This window comes from Channa argus, chromosome 10 (genome assembly GCF_033026475.1).
Source record: "Channa argus isolate prfri chromosome 10, Channa argus male v1.0, whole genome shotgun sequence".
Taxonomy (NCBI): Eukaryota; Metazoa; Chordata; class Actinopteri; order Anabantiformes; family Channidae; genus Channa; species Channa argus.
The window spans coordinates 25,212,616-25,234,468 of record NC_090206.1 but is presented as its reverse complement, the minus strand read 5'-3'; the positions used below and the strand labels follow the sequence as shown (position 1 = coordinate 25,234,468).

General features: G+C 41.5%; 1 protein-coding gene across 4 annotated transcripts in view; it reads left to right on the top strand.

Moving 5' to 3' along the window:
• Positions 1-4,902: 4,902 nt before the first annotated feature.
• glra1 (glycine receptor, alpha 1) overlaps positions 4,903-21,853 on the top strand; it is a 99,100-nt gene continuing 82,149 nt past the window's right edge. For 2 of the 4 annotated variants that reach the window (XM_067518383.1, XM_067518381.1), the window contains exon 1: positions 4,903-5,392. In XM_067518383.1, the coding sequence (XP_067374484.1) occupies positions 5,340-5,392 (53 nt within the window). In that variant the 5' untranslated portion in view covers positions 4,903-5,339. The remainder of the gene's footprint in view (positions 5,393-21,853) is intronic. The other 2 variants (XM_067518384.1, XM_067518382.1) reach the window with 1 other exon arrangement.

Here is a 21,853-nt window from a genome sequence, read left to right as displayed (position 1 = left end):
TGCCACCACCATGTTTCACGGTGGGGATGGTGTGTTCAGGGTGATGTGCGGTGTCACATATAACGTTTCATTTAGGCCAAAAAGTTCAATGTAGGTCTCATCTGACCAGAGCACCTTCTTCCACGTTTGCCGTGTCCTCCACATGGCTTGTGGGGACGTCTTATGACTTTCTTTCAACAATGGCTTTCTTCTTGCCACTCTTCCATAAAAGCCAGATTTGTGGAGTGCATTAGTAATAGTTGGCCTGTGGACAGATTCTCCCACCTGAGCTGTGGGTCTCTGCAGCTCCTCCAGAGTTACCATGGGCCTCTTGGCTGCCTCTCTGATTAATACTCTCCTTGTCCAGCCTGTCATTGAAGGTGGACGGCCATGTCTTTTAGGTTTGCAGTTGTGCAACACTCTTTCCATTTTCAGATGATGGATTGTACGTTGCTCCATGAGATGTTCAAAGCTTGCAATACTTTTTTTATAACCAAACCCTGCTTTAAACATCTCCACAACTATCCCTGACCTGGCTGCTGTGTTCCTTGGACTCCTAATGTTCCTTGGTTCACTAATGTTCTCTAACAAACCTCTGAGGGCTTCACAGAGCAGCTGGATTCATACGGAGATTAAACGACACACAGGTGGACTCTATTTACTAATGAGGTGACATCTGAAGGCCATTGGTTCCACTGGATTTTAGTTACTGCTATCAGAGTAAAGGGGGCTGAATACAAATGCACGCCAAACTTTTCAGATATTTATTCGTAAAAAAAATTTGGAAAACTATTTATCATTTTGCAATTTGTTTTGATTTTAACTCAGTGGGACAATTTGACTCTGAACGGAAGAAATGTCTTGTGTTTCCTTATCGATATCACTAAAAATGTTAAATAAAATGTAAAAAAAATCTATATCATGTAAACTATTGCATTTAAAAACGTTTTAACATGCATTTTTCATGAGAGTTTAGTAAATTCACCTCACTGAACCACAATCTGTGAGACGTGAAGAACACCACTGCACTAAATATTGATTAAAATGGCTGGTAATGTAGTTAATAACGAGATATAAACAATGTTTACTGGGATGTTTCAGAGTGGGGGTGAAGTGGTTGGAGCTGGTGCCTCGCAGCTCGAAGGTCCACGGTTCAAATCCCCCTTCCGGCCTTTCTGTGTGGGGTTTTTTGTGGGTTTCCTCCCACAGACCAAAGACATGCATGTTAGTTTAACTGGTGACTCTAAATGTCTGTAAGTGTGAATTGTTGTCTGTCTGTGTGGACATGACACATACTGGAGACCTCTCCAGGGTGGACCCCGCCTCTCCCCCAATAACAGCTGGGATAGACTCCACCCCTGAAGAGTGAAAGCAGTAAGAGGTAACACCGTGTCACTAGCTGCTTTTTGAGCACCAACCTGGATACGCTTGGTTTCTGCTTTGCTGCATAAGGGACACACAATCTTCTGCAATGACACTGACTGTGATTGTATCAATGTGGACATGGGCCTTAGCCTGTACTATAAAGTTCAGGGAAATATGTGCTAGTTCTGTTTTTAATGTGGCTGCTGCTGCCAGTGCCTGTGTTGACAGGTCTTTTCAGGTCTGAGTCTTCTTGCAGGAGTTTGAAGTCTGTTTTCCCTGAACACTAAGGTTATGCACATAAGGGTTGTGTAGCTTTTTCCTGGGTAAGCTTTACATCCTGAGCCTGCAAAAACCTTAGATTAATCCTGTCTCTCCTCCAAAGCCTGTTACCATAGTCACAAAGGTGTCTGATGGGTTTGGAGTTTTGGACTTTTTGTGGCTTGTTTTCTTCGGTTTCATTGATGCATGATTTCTATTTTTGTTTTAATGCATTTATACAAAACTGTGGCCCACAAATTAAATTGAATTGGATCTTTATATGAATTCATATATGGACACAAAAACACAATAAATACGGCATGCAGCTCTTTCTCTGCAGCTCAGAGAGAACTAAATTCTTCCACAGAGATCGATTAAAGTTAAATTCATTAAAACAGTGACAGGCAGATGTTTTCCTGCATTCACATTCTCTGCAGCACAATAAACAAATCAATAAAATCTATTCACAGAAATACAGTCAGCTTGTCGATTGAGAAAGTTGGTAAAAAGTTCCCCTGCAGAAATACATTTTCATACAGAATAGCTGCTGAACTGGGGCGAAACCTGAGTTCATTCAGTACAGACTTATACTGGAACAACATACATAAGGAAACCAGTGTTTGGAAAAGGGCTGCATCTATGGTACGGTGGTGTTTTAGATTTTAGGATGCAAAACAGTCAAAACTGAGGCGTTGTAATAAACCAGAATCTATATTTTTTCCTGTAAAAAAACTGTTGGCTCCAAGTGATGAAGACACAGAGTCACAGAGAGATTTTAGAATTCAGGTTTTTTGAGATTTCTGCAGCATCTGAGTCTGCAATGTTAGCTAATTTGAAAGTGGATAGTGTTTCTTCCTGTGTTGAGAGAGTTTTTCCGCCAGGGATTCGAACCCACAACCTTCCAGTCACACGGGAGTCAGACAGTCTCTGCACTGCCTCCGCATGCACCACCTTCTGCAGTGACGGGTCAAGTGGGTGGGTCAACCCTCTCCAAACAGTGAGTGAAGCCAATTACAGCCTGCTGTGAATAAATAACCGCCTGCATTTACATAAAGAGCTATAATGGCTGTGTAATGGTTTAAATATTCATCAAGCTTCCTTTGCTTCCCATTCTTCACGTCCCACTTTCCAGTGCATTACAAAGCTGTGCTGTTGGTGACCAACACAGGAAACTACCCCCTCAGCATTTTAAGCCATTCAAGCTTAACCTGTTAAAGGATACGTGTCATTTAGAGTCACTAGTTAAGCTTAACTGCATGTCTGGAATTGTATGTTAGCATCACTCAACCACAATAGGCATTAGAATCAGAGACATTTCAGTGGACATCTTAGTGTGTGTGTGTGTGTGTGTGTGTGTGTGTGTGTGTGTGTGTGTGTGTGTGTGTGCATGCATGCGTGTGTGTGTGTCACAGACGTTAACAGAGCACCACAGAAATATACTGCAGTGTCACTTTAGAGTCATTTTTCGGTTGAATACCAATCGACTATCGGATTACTTTGTGTAGCCCCATGGAAAACTGCAAAATAATCAATTTTCAGATGATGCAAAACTGCAAGAGATAAAAAACACGACACAGTGAAGGTCTGTGTAATAAAAACATCACTACTGAAAGAAAAATAAAACTGTAAAACCACAATAACGGGAAACAGACCACTTAAAAAATGGTTTTAACATTTCGTGGCATTTCGTACGTCCAAGTAGTGGGACGAAAAATGTAGCTTTTACTGAGACTGATGGTGGGAGAGCAGGAACTGGGTTATTGATATCACATTTTGTGTACCATAATCAATCGTTTTCATATTTTATTATTTACAGTACAAATGAAAATGTGGCCGGAGGGAAGCTGTACAGCTGATCATGCACTTTATAACATCAGCACATGTCATCGGTTAACTGTAGCGAGATATCACAGTTATTTCGTGCTTTAAAAGTCCAAATGTATTTATGATTTGTAAGATGATTCTTTAGTGGTTTTGTGCCTTTTATCAATAACTTGAACTTCTGCACTTTAATTTCTGCTCTTTGTGTAAAAACCATTGGTAAACTGCACTGAAACATTAATTTAATTCATTTAACTGTTCATTTTAAGGGCTGTGGTTCTACAGCGTTTCATGTGATTTCTTTGTAAGTTGTGTTTGTAAATGTTGTTCTGCACATTTTATTCCTTCCACCTTTGGTTGAATACTGCTAATTCTTGGTAAAAGATCAAATGTTGAGCACGTTCGTTCTCTCCCTATAATATCATAGGTCTGTAAAGTCAGGCTAAACTCAACAATAACTTCTTATTACTCGTCTTTTCCTTGGGGGGGGATCAATGCGTTCGGGCAAGAGCTGGAGTCAAGGTAGTGACAGCCCTGTCGGCCAATCAGTGACGGGATCCAGGAGCGCGTTGGCCAATAGCAGCATCCTGTGGGCGTGTCCCTCCCCTGCGAGGTGCGTTTTTGGAGTTTGCTAAATGACTGCAGCAAGAAATACAGTGTCGGAGCGCACCGAGCTCGGCTCTGCTGTCTGTACTGTATCGCTGTGTGCGTGCGTGTGTGCGCGCGCCGGGCAGTGTCTTTGCTGATCTCCTGCCATGGACGAGACTCCACATCAGACCGACGCGCAGGTGTGCTCGTTATTCTAACAGTCGAAGCTCTTCTGGGGGATAGTCCGTTTCTTTTTCGCGGTACCAGTGGTCCGGATGGGAGCGGATGCGGAGCGCAGCAGCGGCCGCCGGTGCGTCTCCAACTTGACCACCACCAGACAATGGGAGTAGCTGAGCCGAGCTGCAGCAGCGCCAAGTGTTTCTACTACTACTCGCCCCTGGGAGACAACTACGAGAAAAAGCAGCAGCAGGAGGTGAAGAAGAAGGAAAAGCAGAGGACGGAAAGGAGGCAGACTTGTTCTACCTGCGGACCTCCGTCTCTGAGCAGCAGAGCCGGGACTCCCGCACCTGCCGATACGCAGCGATCCAAAGCGGCGCTCTGGTCGCCTCTGGGACGCGTGTGAGAGAAAAGCTGCAGACCTGAGAGAAAGCACCGCTCCCGGCGGAATTAGGGAATATGACACACATGCACAGTTTGTCAGTCCTCTGGAGACAGTGAGACGCAGCCTGAACAGCCCGTGATTCTCCCCCCGACACAAGGAATATGTCTTATTTTGGCTTTCACCGCCGTGGATCGCACAGACTGGACTTGAGAGTAATTGGGTGTAATTGCGTGTCAACTATCAGCAGCCTGTGAGCGGATAGCCCCCCTTCTGCTCCTCCTCCTCCCCTCTCTCTGCCCCCCTCCCCACCCACCCACCCCCCCCCCCCCCCCCCTCCACCCCAGAACCTGGACGAGCTTCCTCCCCGCAGCCTGCCTGCCTCTGTCCGTGGACCTGAACCCAATTTCGTTGTGGACCTGGTGGATTTTCTTTTTCCCCCGGCACCGCTGTGGCCCCGGCGCTGGAGGCGTGAGAGCGGACACAAGCATGATTTCATGGCCGGTGAGGTCATGAGCATCCCGCGGCTCGGCACAGGCGACTCCTGGATCTGAAACACACACTCTCACTCACACACACACACACACACACACACACTCACCTTGGAGGTCATTAACCATAAACACAACCCCCCCTCCCCCTCCGCTCCTCTTTCTCCTCCTTTTCCACCACTAAGGGATTTTGGTTTTCCCGGAGGGGAATTCATCCTTTAAAGAGTGTGAGCCCCCTCCCCCCTTTCAGCAACACTTCCACACCCCCTCCAAACAAAATGAGACTAAACGCGCTGGGGATCTATTTGTGGGAAACTGTAGTGTTTTTCAGGTAAGCACAGGCATGAAATGAACTTCCAGAGTACAAATAACGATGTGCATGAAATGTGTGTGCAACAGGAATCAACAGTTTGGATCGATCCCCTCGAAGGGGAACAAACGGAGAATTCAGGTGAAAGTTGCCTTTGGGTTTGAACGTGTTGTTGCTCGTGTGCACGCTTTCTGCATGTTCTTCAGGAAGGATCGTGTGGGGAGCAAACAGCGACCACTCGTGGTGGGGGTCTGCGGTCATGGCGTGTTTCTCCACAGTGTGCGCAGGACAGTCCGACGGGACCACATGTTGTGGGATTATGTGACGGTGGTGTTTGTGACTGCTAAAGATGCGGTCACACTCACATGTTAAGGCCGTGTAGAGGATGTCAGACAGGTTTTGATCACGGTGGAATTTTTCAAATACAGTGAAAATATGAACTTATTTTATTTATTGTTTAGATACTTACTAAAAAATAAAAAATAATGGTGGTCTCACTGGTTCAAGAGACCTTCGGATGTGACAATTCATCACATAACATACATTTATTTTTCTTCCAGTGCAGCTGCCCACTGGCTGTATGTCGAGAATAAAAGCAAAAGAACCAAACATAAATGAAATTATAAATGTAATTTTATTTTAGGTTGCATTTTGATTTGAGTTCATCTCTAATTCCTCTTCATGCTTACTCATGTTTGTTGCCTCCAAAACCATCACGTGCACCTGTACAAGCTGTGTGCAAACACGTCCTCGTGACAGTGACACTGTGCGTTTATTATTCAAAGCACAAAGTTGCAGCAGTGGTTGTAGTGGTGTCACTGTCAGATGGTGTTTCTGGATGATTTACTGAGTTTGGTATTTGGGGGCCTGGTGGTTCAGTGGTAGAGCATTGGGTTGAGATACAGAAGGCCACGGGTTCGAATCCCACCCCACCAGGTGTGGCCCCGCCCATCCACCAAGGGCCAAGCCGGGATAAAATGGGAGGGTTGTGGCAGGAAGGGCATCGGGCGTAAAAACACACGCCAAATCACATTCCGCTGTGGAGACCCCTGAAGGGACAAGCTGAAAGCCGTTGATCTTTGACTGAGTTTGGTATTTGTTGGTTTTGGTTGACAGAGACGTTCCTGTAAAGAGACAGGACAGATGTGTCCCACAATGACATGATCCGCGTTCAGGTTAAACAGTAGTGGCTAATGGGGCGATTCTCCAGTTGGAAAGTTGGAGCACAGTTCTAGAGGTGTTTGGCTGCTGGCCTCTGCAGACTCCCAATGCACGATCAACAAGGTGAATGCATTAAATAAAGAGTGAAAACATGGCGGGTGTCACTGCCCTTCACAGGCTTTCAATTGCTCTGCTGGGACCATAAACGGCAGCAGCAAGTGTTGACGTTTGTTGGGTTCACAGGCAACGAGAAAACTACTCGGTTTCTGAAGACTCGGGATTTAACAAAACGCTGTAAAAACACAACCTGGAAGTACTCAAACAAGCAGAAGTCCCACAAAGATCTTACAGTCAACACGAGATGCATCTAAATGATCTCACTGCCCGAGGTGAAGCTCATCTGAACACATTTTTAAAAAGAACTCCACTAATTTTGCAGTGTTTTGTGTCGTCTGTGGATGTGGAGGATAAACCCTGATCCACTGTTTCCAAAGCTCAGCATGTCAATGGGAGTCAGAGTCAGGGTATCTAAGCCCATTGCTGGATGACACTTTGAAAAATGTGTAATATTTTATTGGAGGAGTCAACCTGTACTATTTTTATACTCCCTGTAAGATTATTATATACAAGATTCTTATATTATTATAAATTAGTGTGTTTCTATAAAACTGAACTGCAGTCACAAACACGTTTTTACAGAGACTGTATTACATTTCCTATTAACATACGTCAATCAACTTAAATGGTAGGTTGCAGAAACCTTAATTCTGAATATATCTATAAACTCTACTCTGATAATCAATGTATTACTGGCAAAACATCCAGTTGATAACTGCAGTCTTTCTCTAATCTTAACCAAAGTGCTTCTGTTCCCTGAACCCAACCACACACCGTGAAACATGGGTATGTTGTCATTTTAATGCTCTTCATCCACCCACAACCTCTGTGTGACACTTTGTATATTCAAAAATATCTTTAATAGGAACATTATTATAATTATCCCATTTCCAGTTTGGTTGCATAGCAACATCATTTTTCATGATACAAAGTTGAACAAAATATGTCCTAAAGACAGTTCACTGATGAACAGGCAAATATTTCCCCGTTTAAACTTTTATTAGATGATGAGATGTAGGACCTTAGAAATGTAAATCTTCTGATCTGGTAAAAAAAAAAAAAAAAAAAAAAACAACTTCAGCCACTTTTGCATCACTAAAATAAGGGATTTGTAAAGCTTATTTCAAGTTAATTTTATTTTGAGGTAGTTTTTTCCTTGGTAAAACTAAAACGGATGCACTAAAACAACAGGCCTGCAACGAGGCCTCCGGTCGTGAAAGTGACAGTGTTCAGTTTTTGCTGAAACAGTTCAAGAGAGGAGCTGAAGAGACTGTGTCATCATGTTGGAAGAACAAGTTTGCTGCTGTTGAACTCAGTGGAAGATGTTTTTCTATCCAATTGCCGAACAAGTTATTATCATTGATCACAGTCACTTAGAAATAGAAGCAACACCTCTGTGTGTGATGCTGCACCAGTGACCATAGTCAAATAAATGCAGTCCAACAAAATCCTATTTACTTCATCTGCATAAATCTACCTGATTGCACTTACACATTTACTAATGTTACTTCTTCCACTCGGCATTTTTCAGTTACTAAATGGACGTGTTCCAATTATTTTTGTGTGGTGACAAGCAACAAACTGGGACATGAGTACGTTTACAGTCGCTTGTTCTTCCACATTTACTCTGAAAGCTTCTCGTATGCAAATACGACATCATTTGTGAACATTTTGGGTGCTGCTTTGCATTTACCCACCTGGAGCCACTGTACACATTTCGCTTTTATCGGATATTACTTCCCCGCGTGGCCTCAGAGGTGTTTCATTATGTGGACTATCAAAGACATTTTCCTACCTGCTGCAGTGACTCCCTCATTTCCATTGAATGAAGCAGCCATGTACATTTGGGACGGATGGTGCTGGTGTCAGCGGGGGCGGTTGCGGGAGTTTTGCATTCAGCACACACGGTTTAGTTAATGAACCAGAGTCAGGATATTGCCATCTCAGCTCCCCGGGCTAGAGCTCTGCAGCTCCCTGGTTAATTGATATCTCTGTCTCCTCCGTCCCGACCCAGACCCCCCCTATTCCACATTCAGCATTATTGCTAAGCATTGATTAGCCTGTCAATGGCTGAGGCCAGACCTGATGAATACACATTTAATGCTCACACATATCTCTCCCCTCTCTCGCCCTCTCTATCCTATTATTCATCAAAGTGGCAGAAGAGGAGTGCTGAGAATTTAGATGGAGATTGAACCTGGAGGAAATGTTCATCTCAACAAAACCTTTCATCTTGTATTCATACTTAAACCTTTGAATTTTGTTGGACAGGTGAAAGAAAGTGGCAGGAAGGTGAGATACATTCCCTTGTTGCCCGCACATCTCAAGTTCTTTCTACTTTAGATTTTTTTAATCAAATGGTATGACTGATGTGAGCACCAGCTAGTTCAAATGTGTGCAGAGAGAATAAAAATATGATTTAAAGCTTAATCCCTGAATGGGATTTTTATTTGGTGTCACATTTAGCTGCTGGATCTTACAAACAAGACATTGGCCTGTGTGAGCTGACAGAAGCACCAACATTTCATTTTTAATAAAATTAAAATCTCCCACCACATTTATAAATGGTGGAAGAAGTAAAAAAAAAAAAAAATATATATATATATATATATATATATATATATATGTATATGTATATATGTATATATGTATATGTATATATATATATATGTATATGTATATATGTATATGTATATATATATGTGTGTATATATATATATATATGTATATATATATATATGTGTATATATATATGTGTATATATATATATATATGTGTATATATATATATGTGTATATATATAACTTGCTCATTGATTAATTTATTGCCATGGAGCAATGCTTAAAGTAAAATTAAAAGAAGTACTAATTTTTCTAATTATGGTGCTTTTCTACCACCAGCTGTTAATCAGGATATAGGTTTACGTGCACGTAAGAAACCTGGTTTCTTATCTTGGAAGCGCGGCACACAGATTTTACCTGTATTGTGAGCAATATTGCTGTTTTAGGACAAGAGAATACGACCGAGGCAGCTGGTGCTCAGTCCGAAGGGTCTGAAAAGCAAAAACTACTTATTAAGACATTGAGGCACCTTATGTTAGAACAAGGTGGCATTGAACTTTAATGCTCCCTTCCTACATTCAGCCTTTCACTCTGCTGCTCACACTGTCTGCAGCCTTTGTTGGGCACATGCACTTTTGGAGAAAGCCGACTAGAAAACCAGCTTTAGCCTACACTGTACATGGCAGGGGAAGCTGCGATCTCTGGGAGAAATCAAATGGGGGAAATGCGGTTTCTCTAATTCCGTTCTGCAATTTCCAGCCAGTTTCCCAGTTTACAGGGAGATGCACTGAGTCACTGGTGTTCTCAACTACTGGATTCATTGGGTTTAGTTCAGGGGAGGAGTGACATGCAGGAGGCACAACATGGGAATATGCTGCAGAAATCTGGGCTGTGTTTGCACCATATTGGTTTCGCACAGCTCACATGATCGAAACATCATCAACACGTCCACCTACTCAGGGAATTCTCCAGACAAATTACAACAGCTTGATAACTTAGTAATCCTGATAGGTAAATTCCTTGTCCGCAAATCCCTCCCATCCCTCGAACCGTGAGTTATTTAAGTAGAACACTATGTTGAATCTTTACTATATTAAAACGGTTGCAAAACAAAACACCTCATCAAATGATTGACGTTTTTGAAGAGGCATTTGGCAAAACGTAGCCTTGATCTCTCTACATTACTCTTGATTTACCTTTACTTATTTAGGTGTGAATTTTTGTTTTGTTGCTCCATTTTTTCCCTCTCTCGTCACTTTCCACTCACCCCAACCGGTCGAGGCAGATGGCCGCCCACCCTGAGCCTGGTTCTGCTGGAGGTTTCTTCCATTAAAGGGAGTTTTTCCTCTCCATTGTTGCCTATGGCTTGCTCAAGGGTTTTGACTTTATTGTGTAAAGTGCCTTGAGATTGTTGTGAACTGGTGCTATATAAATAAAGTTGAATTGAATTGAATTGTCATACTATTCAAGTGCTTCAGACATTTGCGTTCTCAGCTCCTCTGGGTGATGTCTAGATAAGATCAGGGTTCCCGTGCATAACTATAGATATGTAAATTACAGTACGTTAACCTTTAGGATCTACTGAATGACTTATCAAAGAAGTAATGCTAAGATACTGCAGCTAGTTGGATAACCAGTTAACTTCTTACAAAATTCAATGCAAATTTATTTCAATTCAACTATATTTATATGGCGCCAATTTCCAACAGTCAGTTGAATGGGTAGTGTGACTGTTATGTGGTTGATTTATGCAGTCATACTGTACGTTACCTAAAATACACCACTGTTTTACATATCTGAGCCACATTTGTAGAATAGGACCAGACTTCAAGGTGAACGTGACACGCTCATCATTCTCCGACAGTATCGACTGCTCATGCAGGAACGATCTGTTCAAAATGGTCAGCGATGCAGTGAGAGAATGCACACTAAGAATAGCAATCAGTCAGTCAACGTGATTGACAGGCCTTCCAACAGCTGCTGACTCTGCATTTACTGGCAGGGGGTGGTGGTTGTTGGAGCAGCAGGACAGGAAGCTTTTGGGAAGACCATCCTCTGCAACCTGATGGTTGTTTGTGTTTTTAACCAGGTGACTTCTAGATGCCTACATTCATATGTACATGTGAGTGAGCCACCAACATTTTTTGTGTTTGTGTGTGTGCGCGCGTGTTCGCACTTTGCAAAGGAGGTTTATGCTAAAACTGGAGCATATGTAGAGTTTGTCACAAATCCCTCTCAGGGGAAATTTGTACTCAGTGATTTAGATGCAATTATGAACTGGGTTTATTATCTCACAGTTGAGCTGAAGTGGGAACAATAAGCAGAAGCTTGTACATTTCTGTTTGCACCTTGTGTTTCTGACAGAAATCTGCCGTTACTTAGCATTTGTGGAGAGGCTCTTGTGTGTTTTTATGGCTGTTGCACTGCGACAAATGAAGTATCTGCAGGTTTGCAGAGCTCATCTCCAGAAAAACAAACGTTTCCTTCCTCTTGTGTTTGGATGCTTTGCTTATTTCACATGCACCTCGCTGTGATGAGGCAGATTGATTGCCCCTCATGTTTCCAGGCGATTGCACGGATCGTTACCACGCACACAAGCATGCAAACTACCCATCTTCACCGCAAACGAAATATGCACAGAGTAACCTTTTCCTCTATAGATTTCGATATTCAATAAAACTTTATTCCCTCAAGCGGGAACAGAAAGAAGTCCACATGGACACATAATCTGAATAATTCACCTCTGGGCTAAAATATGGCCGTCACTGATCTTTATCGGCAAAGCCATCAAGTGCCTGTTGAAGGGGTAAATATATAGAAAATCTATAGAGTTAATCTATAATTTGTCTTAGCTGGGTGAATATTTAGTTGTGCTTGCAGCCGTTTACCTGTCTGCTGCTGCAAGGTAACCTTGAGCTGGCCTTGAAAAAGCAGCTGCAGGGAGGAACACACACAAACACACACACCTCCAAAACGTCAAAGGGTAAATTAAATATGAGTGCACCAGTTTATGAATGAAATGGATGTTGAAGTGTTGTGATTCAGAGGGAGACGTGCATCAACTTCCTTAAATTATTTCAAGAAAAGAAGCTCGTGATGTCAGATACTGCAAGATATTAAATACAAGTCCTTGTCCTAAGCTGGCAAACTGGGACAGGTCTGACTTTTTACATGGAACAGGGTGCTTTGTTCATTCAGAAAACACAGAACAGTGACAGTATGACGCCATCATGAGTGATAATTAATCATTAGCTGCGGATGTGTTGTGAATCAGTGTTTCTGTCATCAATATTTAGAAGTTGCTGGCTTTCTTCTGTTTCCTTACACCCAGATTGTAGGTTTGACCTTACAACTTAGAACATGCTGAACAGCAGGGAGTCTCTGTTCGCAGTTGTTTGTGTGAAGCACAAGGTCGAACCTGAAGTGAAAAAGAATGAAAAAAGACTTTTTCCTCTGGCACTGTTGCTCACTGGGGAAAATGCAGCACTGTTGCTGCTTTTATATCATATTATTGTAAATACTGCAGCTGTACACTTGAGACTCAAAACTGAAGACGCGAGACTTGACCTAGACTTGACTGCTGATGCTTGACTTTGTTTGACTCCCTATAGACTGAATGTATGAGGCAGTGACAGCTGTGCTTTGTATCAACACACACCAGACTTTTTTATCTTGACTTTGGGTTTTGAGAGGACTCAGTTTCAGCTGCAAAAAATAACTTAAACTCAAATTTTGCATTTGACTTTAAAATTATTAACATTTTGCTAACAAAGACGTCACTTGAGACTTGGGTTAAGAGTTTCAAACATACATGATACATGCAAGCAGGTTTTTGTGCCAGTGTTTGTTATTTTGTCCATTTGTCTGTCTGGCAGTTGCTCGTTATTATTGAATCATTTCGCATCTTTTTGTGTCTTATGTTTGAGCTCTTTCAAACAAGAAATATTAACAGTATCTTTGGAAGCTCTGACCTTTATCTATATCTCTATATATACCTATATATATATAGAGAGAGAGCTATAGCATCTTCTACCAACTGCTAACAGAGACTGGAAGACTGGATTCTTGCACGAAGCCCAAATCCACCGAACTGGCTCTTATACGAGCTCCCTTCAGATGTCGGATTGTTTTTCTCTTCTACCAGTGCAAAGTTACCAGTGTAAATAGAAGCAAATGTGGATGGTTGAGTGGATCAAAGAGAACCAGAACCTAGAATATAAGATAACCGTTGGGGTGAATTAAACATTAAAGACGTATAAAAGGAAGGATGATAAAATGAAGTGAAGAGCAGTGAACAAACAGAATTATCTCGATGTGTAAGTTGGCCTAAGTTGCAAATTTTTTGATCCCCTAAAGAAACAATGCTGTCTTTTTCTTGTTTCTGTGAACATGAAAGTCAGAAGTCACAGTCAGAGATCAGTGTCAACAACTGAACAGTATCTCTGGAGACAGCTGGGATTTATTGCATTGCTTAGGGACACTATGGAATGGTGGAGAGCTCAGCACACACATCTGCCAGTTTCCTCTTTCGGAAATCATCCGGTGTCAGTTCCCTTTTCAGCCAAATTAAAGTGAGTGTGTTATTTATGAAGATGCCCTCAGGTTTTTTTCTGCGGGTTTCCAGCCAATATTTATCACTCACATCTCCCATCATAACAAATCATAACATATATATTTTTTCCTGTAATCAATTTCCCAGAGTCCTCTAATGAAAAACAATCGACTGCTGTGGTGCAGTTCGCTACCATCTCTACAGTAATTAACTTCTGGGCAGGTTCATTTCTAAAACTTGATGTATGATAATACATTATTGATTAGCAGACAGAGACAGATTTGCACCATAAATAAGAGAGGGGATTATCAATTGCCTCTCAGCACTGTACCTCAGCTGCAGTGGAAGTGAATTCCTGGAAATGTTGGAGCCACGCTGCATTTCTCTAAAGAGAGCAGAGCTGGACAGAAAGACGAGACTGATTTCAGGTAAGTATTTTCTTGTCGGAAACTCGGATTAATCTGCAAACCTGTTTTGTATCATAATTTTTCATCATCATGTGATAAGCATTGCTATGGTTCAAAAACGGACTTTTTGCAGCTTGTTTGGTTTTGCATTTAAACACCGAATGTTAGTTTAACAAATAATTTTACCAGCCTTTGCCATAATACTGCATGGGTTTGGTTAAAAGAAAGTCTGAATAATATCACTTATAAAGTAGCAAAAAGAGTTCAGATTTTAAGATAATCAAACTTTGCAGCAACTAAAAGACTATTGAGGAGGAAATTGAAATATAATAAAACCACATTCTGGATCATGTACAAATTAGGCATTCATTTGTTTTTTTCATTCATTTTTCATTCATTTTGGATTACTAAATATGAATTATGCAAAGTTCGGCTACTTGGGTAATTAAATGTAAAATTGAAGTTTCATTTCCGACTTGCCTCGAAGCTTTTTCATTTTTGGAGCTTTAATATAGCATAAAACTTGTTGCAGTCGGTGGTATCCGAAGCATCCGACGTACCTCACATTATCACAAGTACATGCATTTTTTAACACAGTGGAAATCAAACTCCAATCTTTGCAACATAACCTGCACAAACATGCTCAGCTTTGCGCATAAGTGGTTTGATTGTTTAGCATAATTAAAAGTGGTATTTCTTAGCCAATTTTTTCCTGGTTATCAAAGAGCTGCATGAGGTGAATTAGTCTTAATTATAAAAAAAAATAAACATTTTGGAGATGAAGCAAAATTCTTAAAAGGTTGCAAGAGTTAATAAAATCCAAAGAAAATATTTGATTTAAAAAAATATCTGGTAGTCCACTAGTTCAGGCTGTGTCCATCAGCAGCTCTGTGTTCAGTCCAACAGACATATTTATTCCCAAAGATGCAAAGCAAACCTGTCTCAGGATTGAGACAAACCAGAGGATCTGAAAGCTTCCGGTTGGACGTCAATGAACAGTTGACAGAACGAAGATGTTGGAGGAACATGCACAGCTAAAGTCTGAGTTTACATTATCAGGACTGGATCTGGGCCCTGACAGGGGATTAGCTTAGCTTAACATAAAGACAGGAGGCAGGTGGAAACAGGTAGCCAGCGTCTCAGCAGTTTAAATTGTACTTTAAGCTGTAGTTACTGTACATGTCTGTTTTTGTAAAGAATAATCAAATAATATTTTTTCAATCAGAAAAGAGAAAAGGATGTTCGTTTGCTGTGAGCGTTTAACAACAAATTTAACAACCTAGTTGTGGTAAATGTAAATGGCTGTGACTGAACCCTTATGTGACAAAAACGCATTCAGTCCAGACACAAACAGAGGAATCATTTTTTGAGCTAAATTTAAAATCTTACAAGAAATGTTTTTTTTTATAATCATGTTAAACTGTTCACATTGTTCTAAATATACATATTTTATTTAAATTCAGTGTTTACATAGAACAGCGGTCACTAATAGGCGGACTGCTGTCTGGGTCCAGATCCAGACTTTCCTTTCAGGACGCAGAGCCAAAAACAGTTTTGGTGGAGACAAGATTTCGACCGGTGACTCTTTTGTGACATAGTTTCTAAACCACTACTCCGCAACAGGGACATCCTACCTGTCTCTGATTGGTCAGTACTCGTTGCCATTGGTTTAGGCATAAGGACTGAGATTGGTCAAGGTCAACCAATCACAGCCAGAGTAGGCCGGGCCTTTCAGGGAATAGAGGTGTGCAACACCTGCATTTCGAGTGAAAACAGCTGCTGTGACAGGGACAGGAAAGTGTAAAGTGAGAAGACATAACTTGTGCTAAACACAGAAAACCGGGCTTTTAATACGGAATGGACTGAGGCGTACATGTTCACTTCCTGTACAAAGTTCGAAACCGCCGTGTTGTGACTGTTGGTCACCATGGAAATGACAGGAATGGCGCACACGTCACGTTCATAGATTTTTATTTTGAGCTTGGGCTTAAACATAAGTTGGTTGACAAGGAATGTGGTTTTCACGTAAATGAAGGACACCTGAAGAGGACACCAGTAATCCATGTTCTCCGCATTTAGCGTGGATCCATCGGTACTCTTGCTCTCGTGAAGATTTCCCGAGTTCTGCAGTGGGTTCCTAGCAAAGTCAACCACGTCCGCCAGGTCGCCGCTAAGGTGTCTCTCACTGATGTGAAAAGTGCAGTAAACACAGCGTCGCAGTGCATTTTGGGTGAGAAAGCAGATTTTTTTTAAAAACAGAAACTAACTGAGCTTGCAGAATGTTAGAAATGTTGGCCAACGCGAGCCACTGCAGCAGCAGCAGCAGCAAGGAGCCTGATGATCTGCATCTCAAACTAATCTAAATCTAACTAACTAAATCCCAATGGTTTTTGGTCTGTAAATGTGAAATTGTGGCTTTCTTGCACTGGTTTCTGTTGCTGTGTGACGCGGATCAGCCGTCTGAGTATCAGGCCTTGAGCAAGTATTTTCTTGGTGGACCAGGCAACTTACAGTGCCATGACAAAGTACTCATACCCCTTGAAATTTGCCGCGTTCTGTCACCTTACAACCACTAAATGTAAATGTATTTCATTGGATTCTTATTTGATAGAAAAACACAAAGTGGTACATAAATGTGGAAGTGGAAGGAAAATGATAAATGTCTTTTACAAATTAATATCTCAAAAGTGTGGCTCGGATTTGCATTCAGCCCCCCTGAGTCAATACATGGTAAAAGCAACCTTTGCTGCAATTACAGCTCCAAGTCTTTGGGGGTTTGTCTCTACCTGCTTTGCACATCTAGAGAGTGAAATTTTGGCCCCTTCTTCATTGCAAAATAGCTCAAGCTCGATCAGATTTGGGTGGAAAGCGTTTGAACAGCAATTTCCAAGTCTTGCCAAAGATTCTCAGTTGGATTCAGGTCTGGACTTTGACTGGGTCATTCTAACACATGGATATGCTTTGATCTAAACCGTTCCATCGTAGCTCTGGCTGTATGTTTAGGGTTGTTCTCCTCCCCAGTCTCAGGTTTTCTTCTATTTGGCTCCATCCATCTTCCCATCAACTCTGCATACAAATGGACGACACACTTTTCAGATAATCAATTCTAAAACATCTTAAAATCTATTTATCATTCTCCTTTCACTTCACAATTATGTGCCACTTTGTGCTGGTCTATCACACAAAATGCTTGTGGTTGGAACATGAAGGGGTATGAATACTTTTGCAAGGCACTGTGTATCTGTTAGTGCCAGGGAAGTGAGAAGCCCTTCAGTCTCCTGAGTGTTACTCATTGCCAGGATGAGATCAATTAGGGATTTGGGTCTTCAGAGGCTTTAGGAACATAATGAGGAACACTTAGGGCTAATGATCGGAGCCTTGCATTAGCCCACACCTCGGTCTCGCCTTTTCTTTTTTCCTCGCTGTGTGCACATTAGACACCGGCACAGGACGATTCAGCTGTTTTCTTCTTCTTTGCTGCCTCAGCGCTGGCCGCAGTGGCCACGGCCAGCATTGATCTGAAATAATTAAAGCAAATCCAGACTTTGATCACAAAAACCCAGAGAACAGGACGCTCAGGGGCAAGAATAGCAACAAAAGCAGATGAAAAGGCCATGGACTGCTTTCCAATACATGGGTCCGTCGATTGTAAAACACTACCATCTAATAAAATGTGTATTTACATATGAACTATTAATGAAAGTGTATTGACAATGTACATTTTTTTCAAAGTTTGTGCAACAAACAAGAGAATTAGTAGTCGACAGTGTTAACAGTAATAGCTCAAAGGTAGAGCTTATGTAAATGTTATCAGCTGTACCTACAAATCTTTTTATGAGTCTTTTTACTCATTTCAAATGCAGTATCTTCAGCGGTGGTAGCTGCTGAAGTGTTGAAGCTGTCACACCGTATCTAGACCTCTACAGGCCACAGAGGCAGCATTGTGAAGACAATAGTGGGAAAGACATTTCACAGGGAGCCACAGCTGGAGAGAACGTCTCATGCGCTGAGTAATTAAGTGAAGTAGCCGACAAAAGACAGAGTAGTTGCAATAATCGTGTCCTTTTTGTTCTGGAGCTGTTATGATGCTGTAGGTGTGTTACAGATTTCAAAGCGTCCACATCAGTATTTTACTGCAGGAGCTTGTTTTGCTTTAAATCATATAAAAGCAGGGTGGTTATAAAAAGCACCAACCATGAATGCGAATAAAGAACTTCAGGTGGCCGATACTTGGCCCTGTGACCCAACTTATATGGTAACAAAATGTGTCGGCCATTTTGACTTCGTTTTAAAAATGTATCGATACCAGTAGCATATGCTCATAATTTCACATAAACATATACCAAATATATTTCTGGATGTGTTTGTATAGTTTCTAACTATACGCTGACCAGGTGTTAGAATTAATTAAAATTCACATGACTCATGTCTATTTGACTTTTCTGAACTGAGAAAGAGAAGAAAAAAAAAAGCGTCAACATTAGCTTTCACCTGCAAAAATGCTGTAGTTTTAGAGAGAATGTTGGATTGACTGTTCGTATACTGGTTCATTTAACTGCGGCATGGCTGCAGGGGAAGAAGTTGATGAGAGACGATAAGATGCTTGATTAAAAGCTGCATACTTTGGATTTTGTCAGTGCTTGTACCAGCTCATCCACACTCTCTCCAGCCACAGTGTGTAAGGATTTTTGTCTTGATACTTGTGCACCGACAGCAATACTAGAATCTTATTGTCCTACTGAAGGGGCAGGATTATGCAAACGTAGACAGGAAAAAAAAAAGTCCCTCTTGTCTGGATTCATGTGAGGACAGGTCTGTCCACAATTGTAGCATTGAGATTGTGTGAGGAGAGATGTTTTTTTTTTATGTGCAGTTTACAACAGCAGTGGAATATGTGAATGCAACACAATGTGCTGTTTATTTGTTCGTGCTCAGTGAATCATCCAGGGTTGACTTGTACACTCCCATCATACAAATAGGGGAAAACTTTTCTGACTTTTATTTTTTCCCAAAACCAAAACCCAACAGAAAGCAGATTGGTCACGTCACCAAAAGTCTCAGACAGTTATGCTGTGTCTTCAGGTTTTAATTGCGCTTTTGTAATTGCTGTGGTTTAAAACGCTTGATTTTGCAACAGCTTTTCTAAAGTATTATGATGCACATTGCAATGTTTTGATGTGCTTTTAAATTGCAAGATTGTGCAGAATTTAAGGGATCAGTGCAATTGATTGTTGCAATTACAACCCTGGAGGCACATGTATCATGTGGTGTTATATCCATTTTTTTTTTTTTCAAATATTGCGTTAGTGTGTTTGTGTTTGTTTCTAGTGCTCTTTCTTTCATTTTCGTCTCGACTTTGGTAAGTTATCATGCGGTTGTTACCTTGGGCCTCACTATGAAATTTAAGTCATCCATCTATTTACTATCTTTAACCTCTTATCCTGTGTATGGTTGCTGGTGGCTGGAGTCTATCGCAGCTGTCTCTGGGAAAGAGCCAGGGTCTCCAGTCTATCTCAGAGCATCTTTTGCTTGCATTGTACATGCTCCCTAATGAAGTCTTGTTGAAATGTCAAAGTAATAGTTGCGAAAATGTACATGACCCAAGGAAACTTAAGTTATTTGTAATATATAAAATCCAACTAAGCTGAGCACCGGTATCAAGGAGAGAAGATCATCAAACGTGACTGTTAAATAAAATGTTTCCACAACAGGACGCTGGATCAACTCGACTCTACTCGCTTATGGTACCAGGTACTTTGTTTTCTTCTTCAAATGCAAAACTGTGGCGCTATCGCTTCTCTCTGAACAGTCAGTAATCTGCCGTGTTTTTACGTCACCTTTTGTCCTCAGGTTCCTTGTAACCTCGACAAAGGTGACACCAAAAAGCACCAGAAACTATCCATAGTTTTTGCCTGATGCAAAGGCCAAAAGGAGTCGAACCGGTACGACGCGGTGGAAAAGTGATTAAAGATAGCGATGCTCTCACAAACAATTGTGAAAATGTTGGCGTTAAAAGTGGTCCAACTGTTTTTTTGTCCACACTACTAAAGATAAATCAGGCCCCAACAATTTTACATTTCACAGGGTCAGCATTATTCGGTGTGGTCCTGTGCTCCAAATGATCTTCGTGTTGAGGATATGCTGGTGTAATCCCAGTCTGTGACTAATCTGATTGTACTGCCATCAGTCCAGCAGTGTGTTTGTTCAATGCTAATTTGAAAGCCATTTCACACGGGTCTTAAGCTCCATTGTATCATCTCTGGAACGAGTGCTGTATCCAAACAACAGAAATTAGTTTTTTTATGCGAGAGCCTGATCCTATCATAGTCCTACTTGTGGTTGTAAAGAGGATTAAGCTCAGATTCGTCACATTTGTGGTGAGAATAATGGGCACAGAGTTAATCTTTGATCCACCTAATTTGGCATCACAGAGCGAAGAAAAATATTGTGACAGTGCTCAAACACCTAAGAACGTATTGATTATATTGACTCGAGTGTGTGAGCTTTGGGAGATGCCATCAGGGGTCTATTATCTGATCATTGGTTGTTTGGACATGCTGTGTTTCCCCAGGTTGTACACTAAGGTTGTTTGAATCCGAATGTACTGACAACGACAGATCATTATCATCACCTGGCTTTGATCTCGCTGCAGTCAGTCACCTGCATGACCTCTGGAGCATTTCAACAAGAGAGGAGTTTCCATAAAACATTTAAATAGATCATTGTTAAAACTGGGATGTGTTTCTAATCTCATTGGTCACAGGAAGCTCAGATCATCGCCACAGTTAACACAATAAGACTGTACATGATTTTAATAGATGCAATTTACCTACGAGGGGGTTTCAGATCTGCTTTATGCTTCAGGGATGGAGCAGGCACCGTAAGAGGTGTGCTGATAAGGTTTTTGTGCTGTAATAATTGCATCTGCAATCTAACACAGTTCACAGACTCTCTGCAGTTCAGCTACTGAACAATTACTTTATCGGTGAGAAATATTTATGGCGAAGTGATGCACAATGTGAAGCATGTAAAGATGAGATGAGGCAAAGAAAGATGCAGGAGTTCTGCAGGAACCTTCAAGAAAAACTTCTTTATTGGCTTAAATTTAGCAGCGTGAGAGCCTCCGGTCTTTAGATGATAGAACCAGAAGAAGAAAATGGCTAAAGCAGGGAGAAGACATTGAAAGCAAAGTGTTGGAAGAAGAAATGGTCGCACGGTTGTGGAAGAGTTTTGCCTTTAGCTTTTTTGAGGTATAGAGTAATCAGGCATTGTTATCTGGCAGAATCAGCTGAAATGACTATAATCCCACCGTTCTACGGGGCCTCATAAAATATTATTGCCCCCAAAAATATGCTTTGGTAGGTAACCTTCTACGTACTGGTGGTGTGGCTGTAAAAAGCATTGGTAGCATAGTTGAAAGACAGAAAATCTTCCTGGGGCTGGATGAACGGGCATCGAGGCAGGTCACCTAGCGCCTACTGTATAGCGCCATATTTATTATGAGCGAGACGTGTTGAAAAGTGGTGACATATAGTGATCGCAGTAAATGAAATCACAAGCTTTTTCTAAATGTAACCGTGCTCTTTTGAATCCTAAACCTAAACAGCTGTGGTCGTAGCTCAGTGTTCATTTTGACCCTATGGTGCATGATGAACGACCTGCTCAGGACAGCTTTGGGATACTG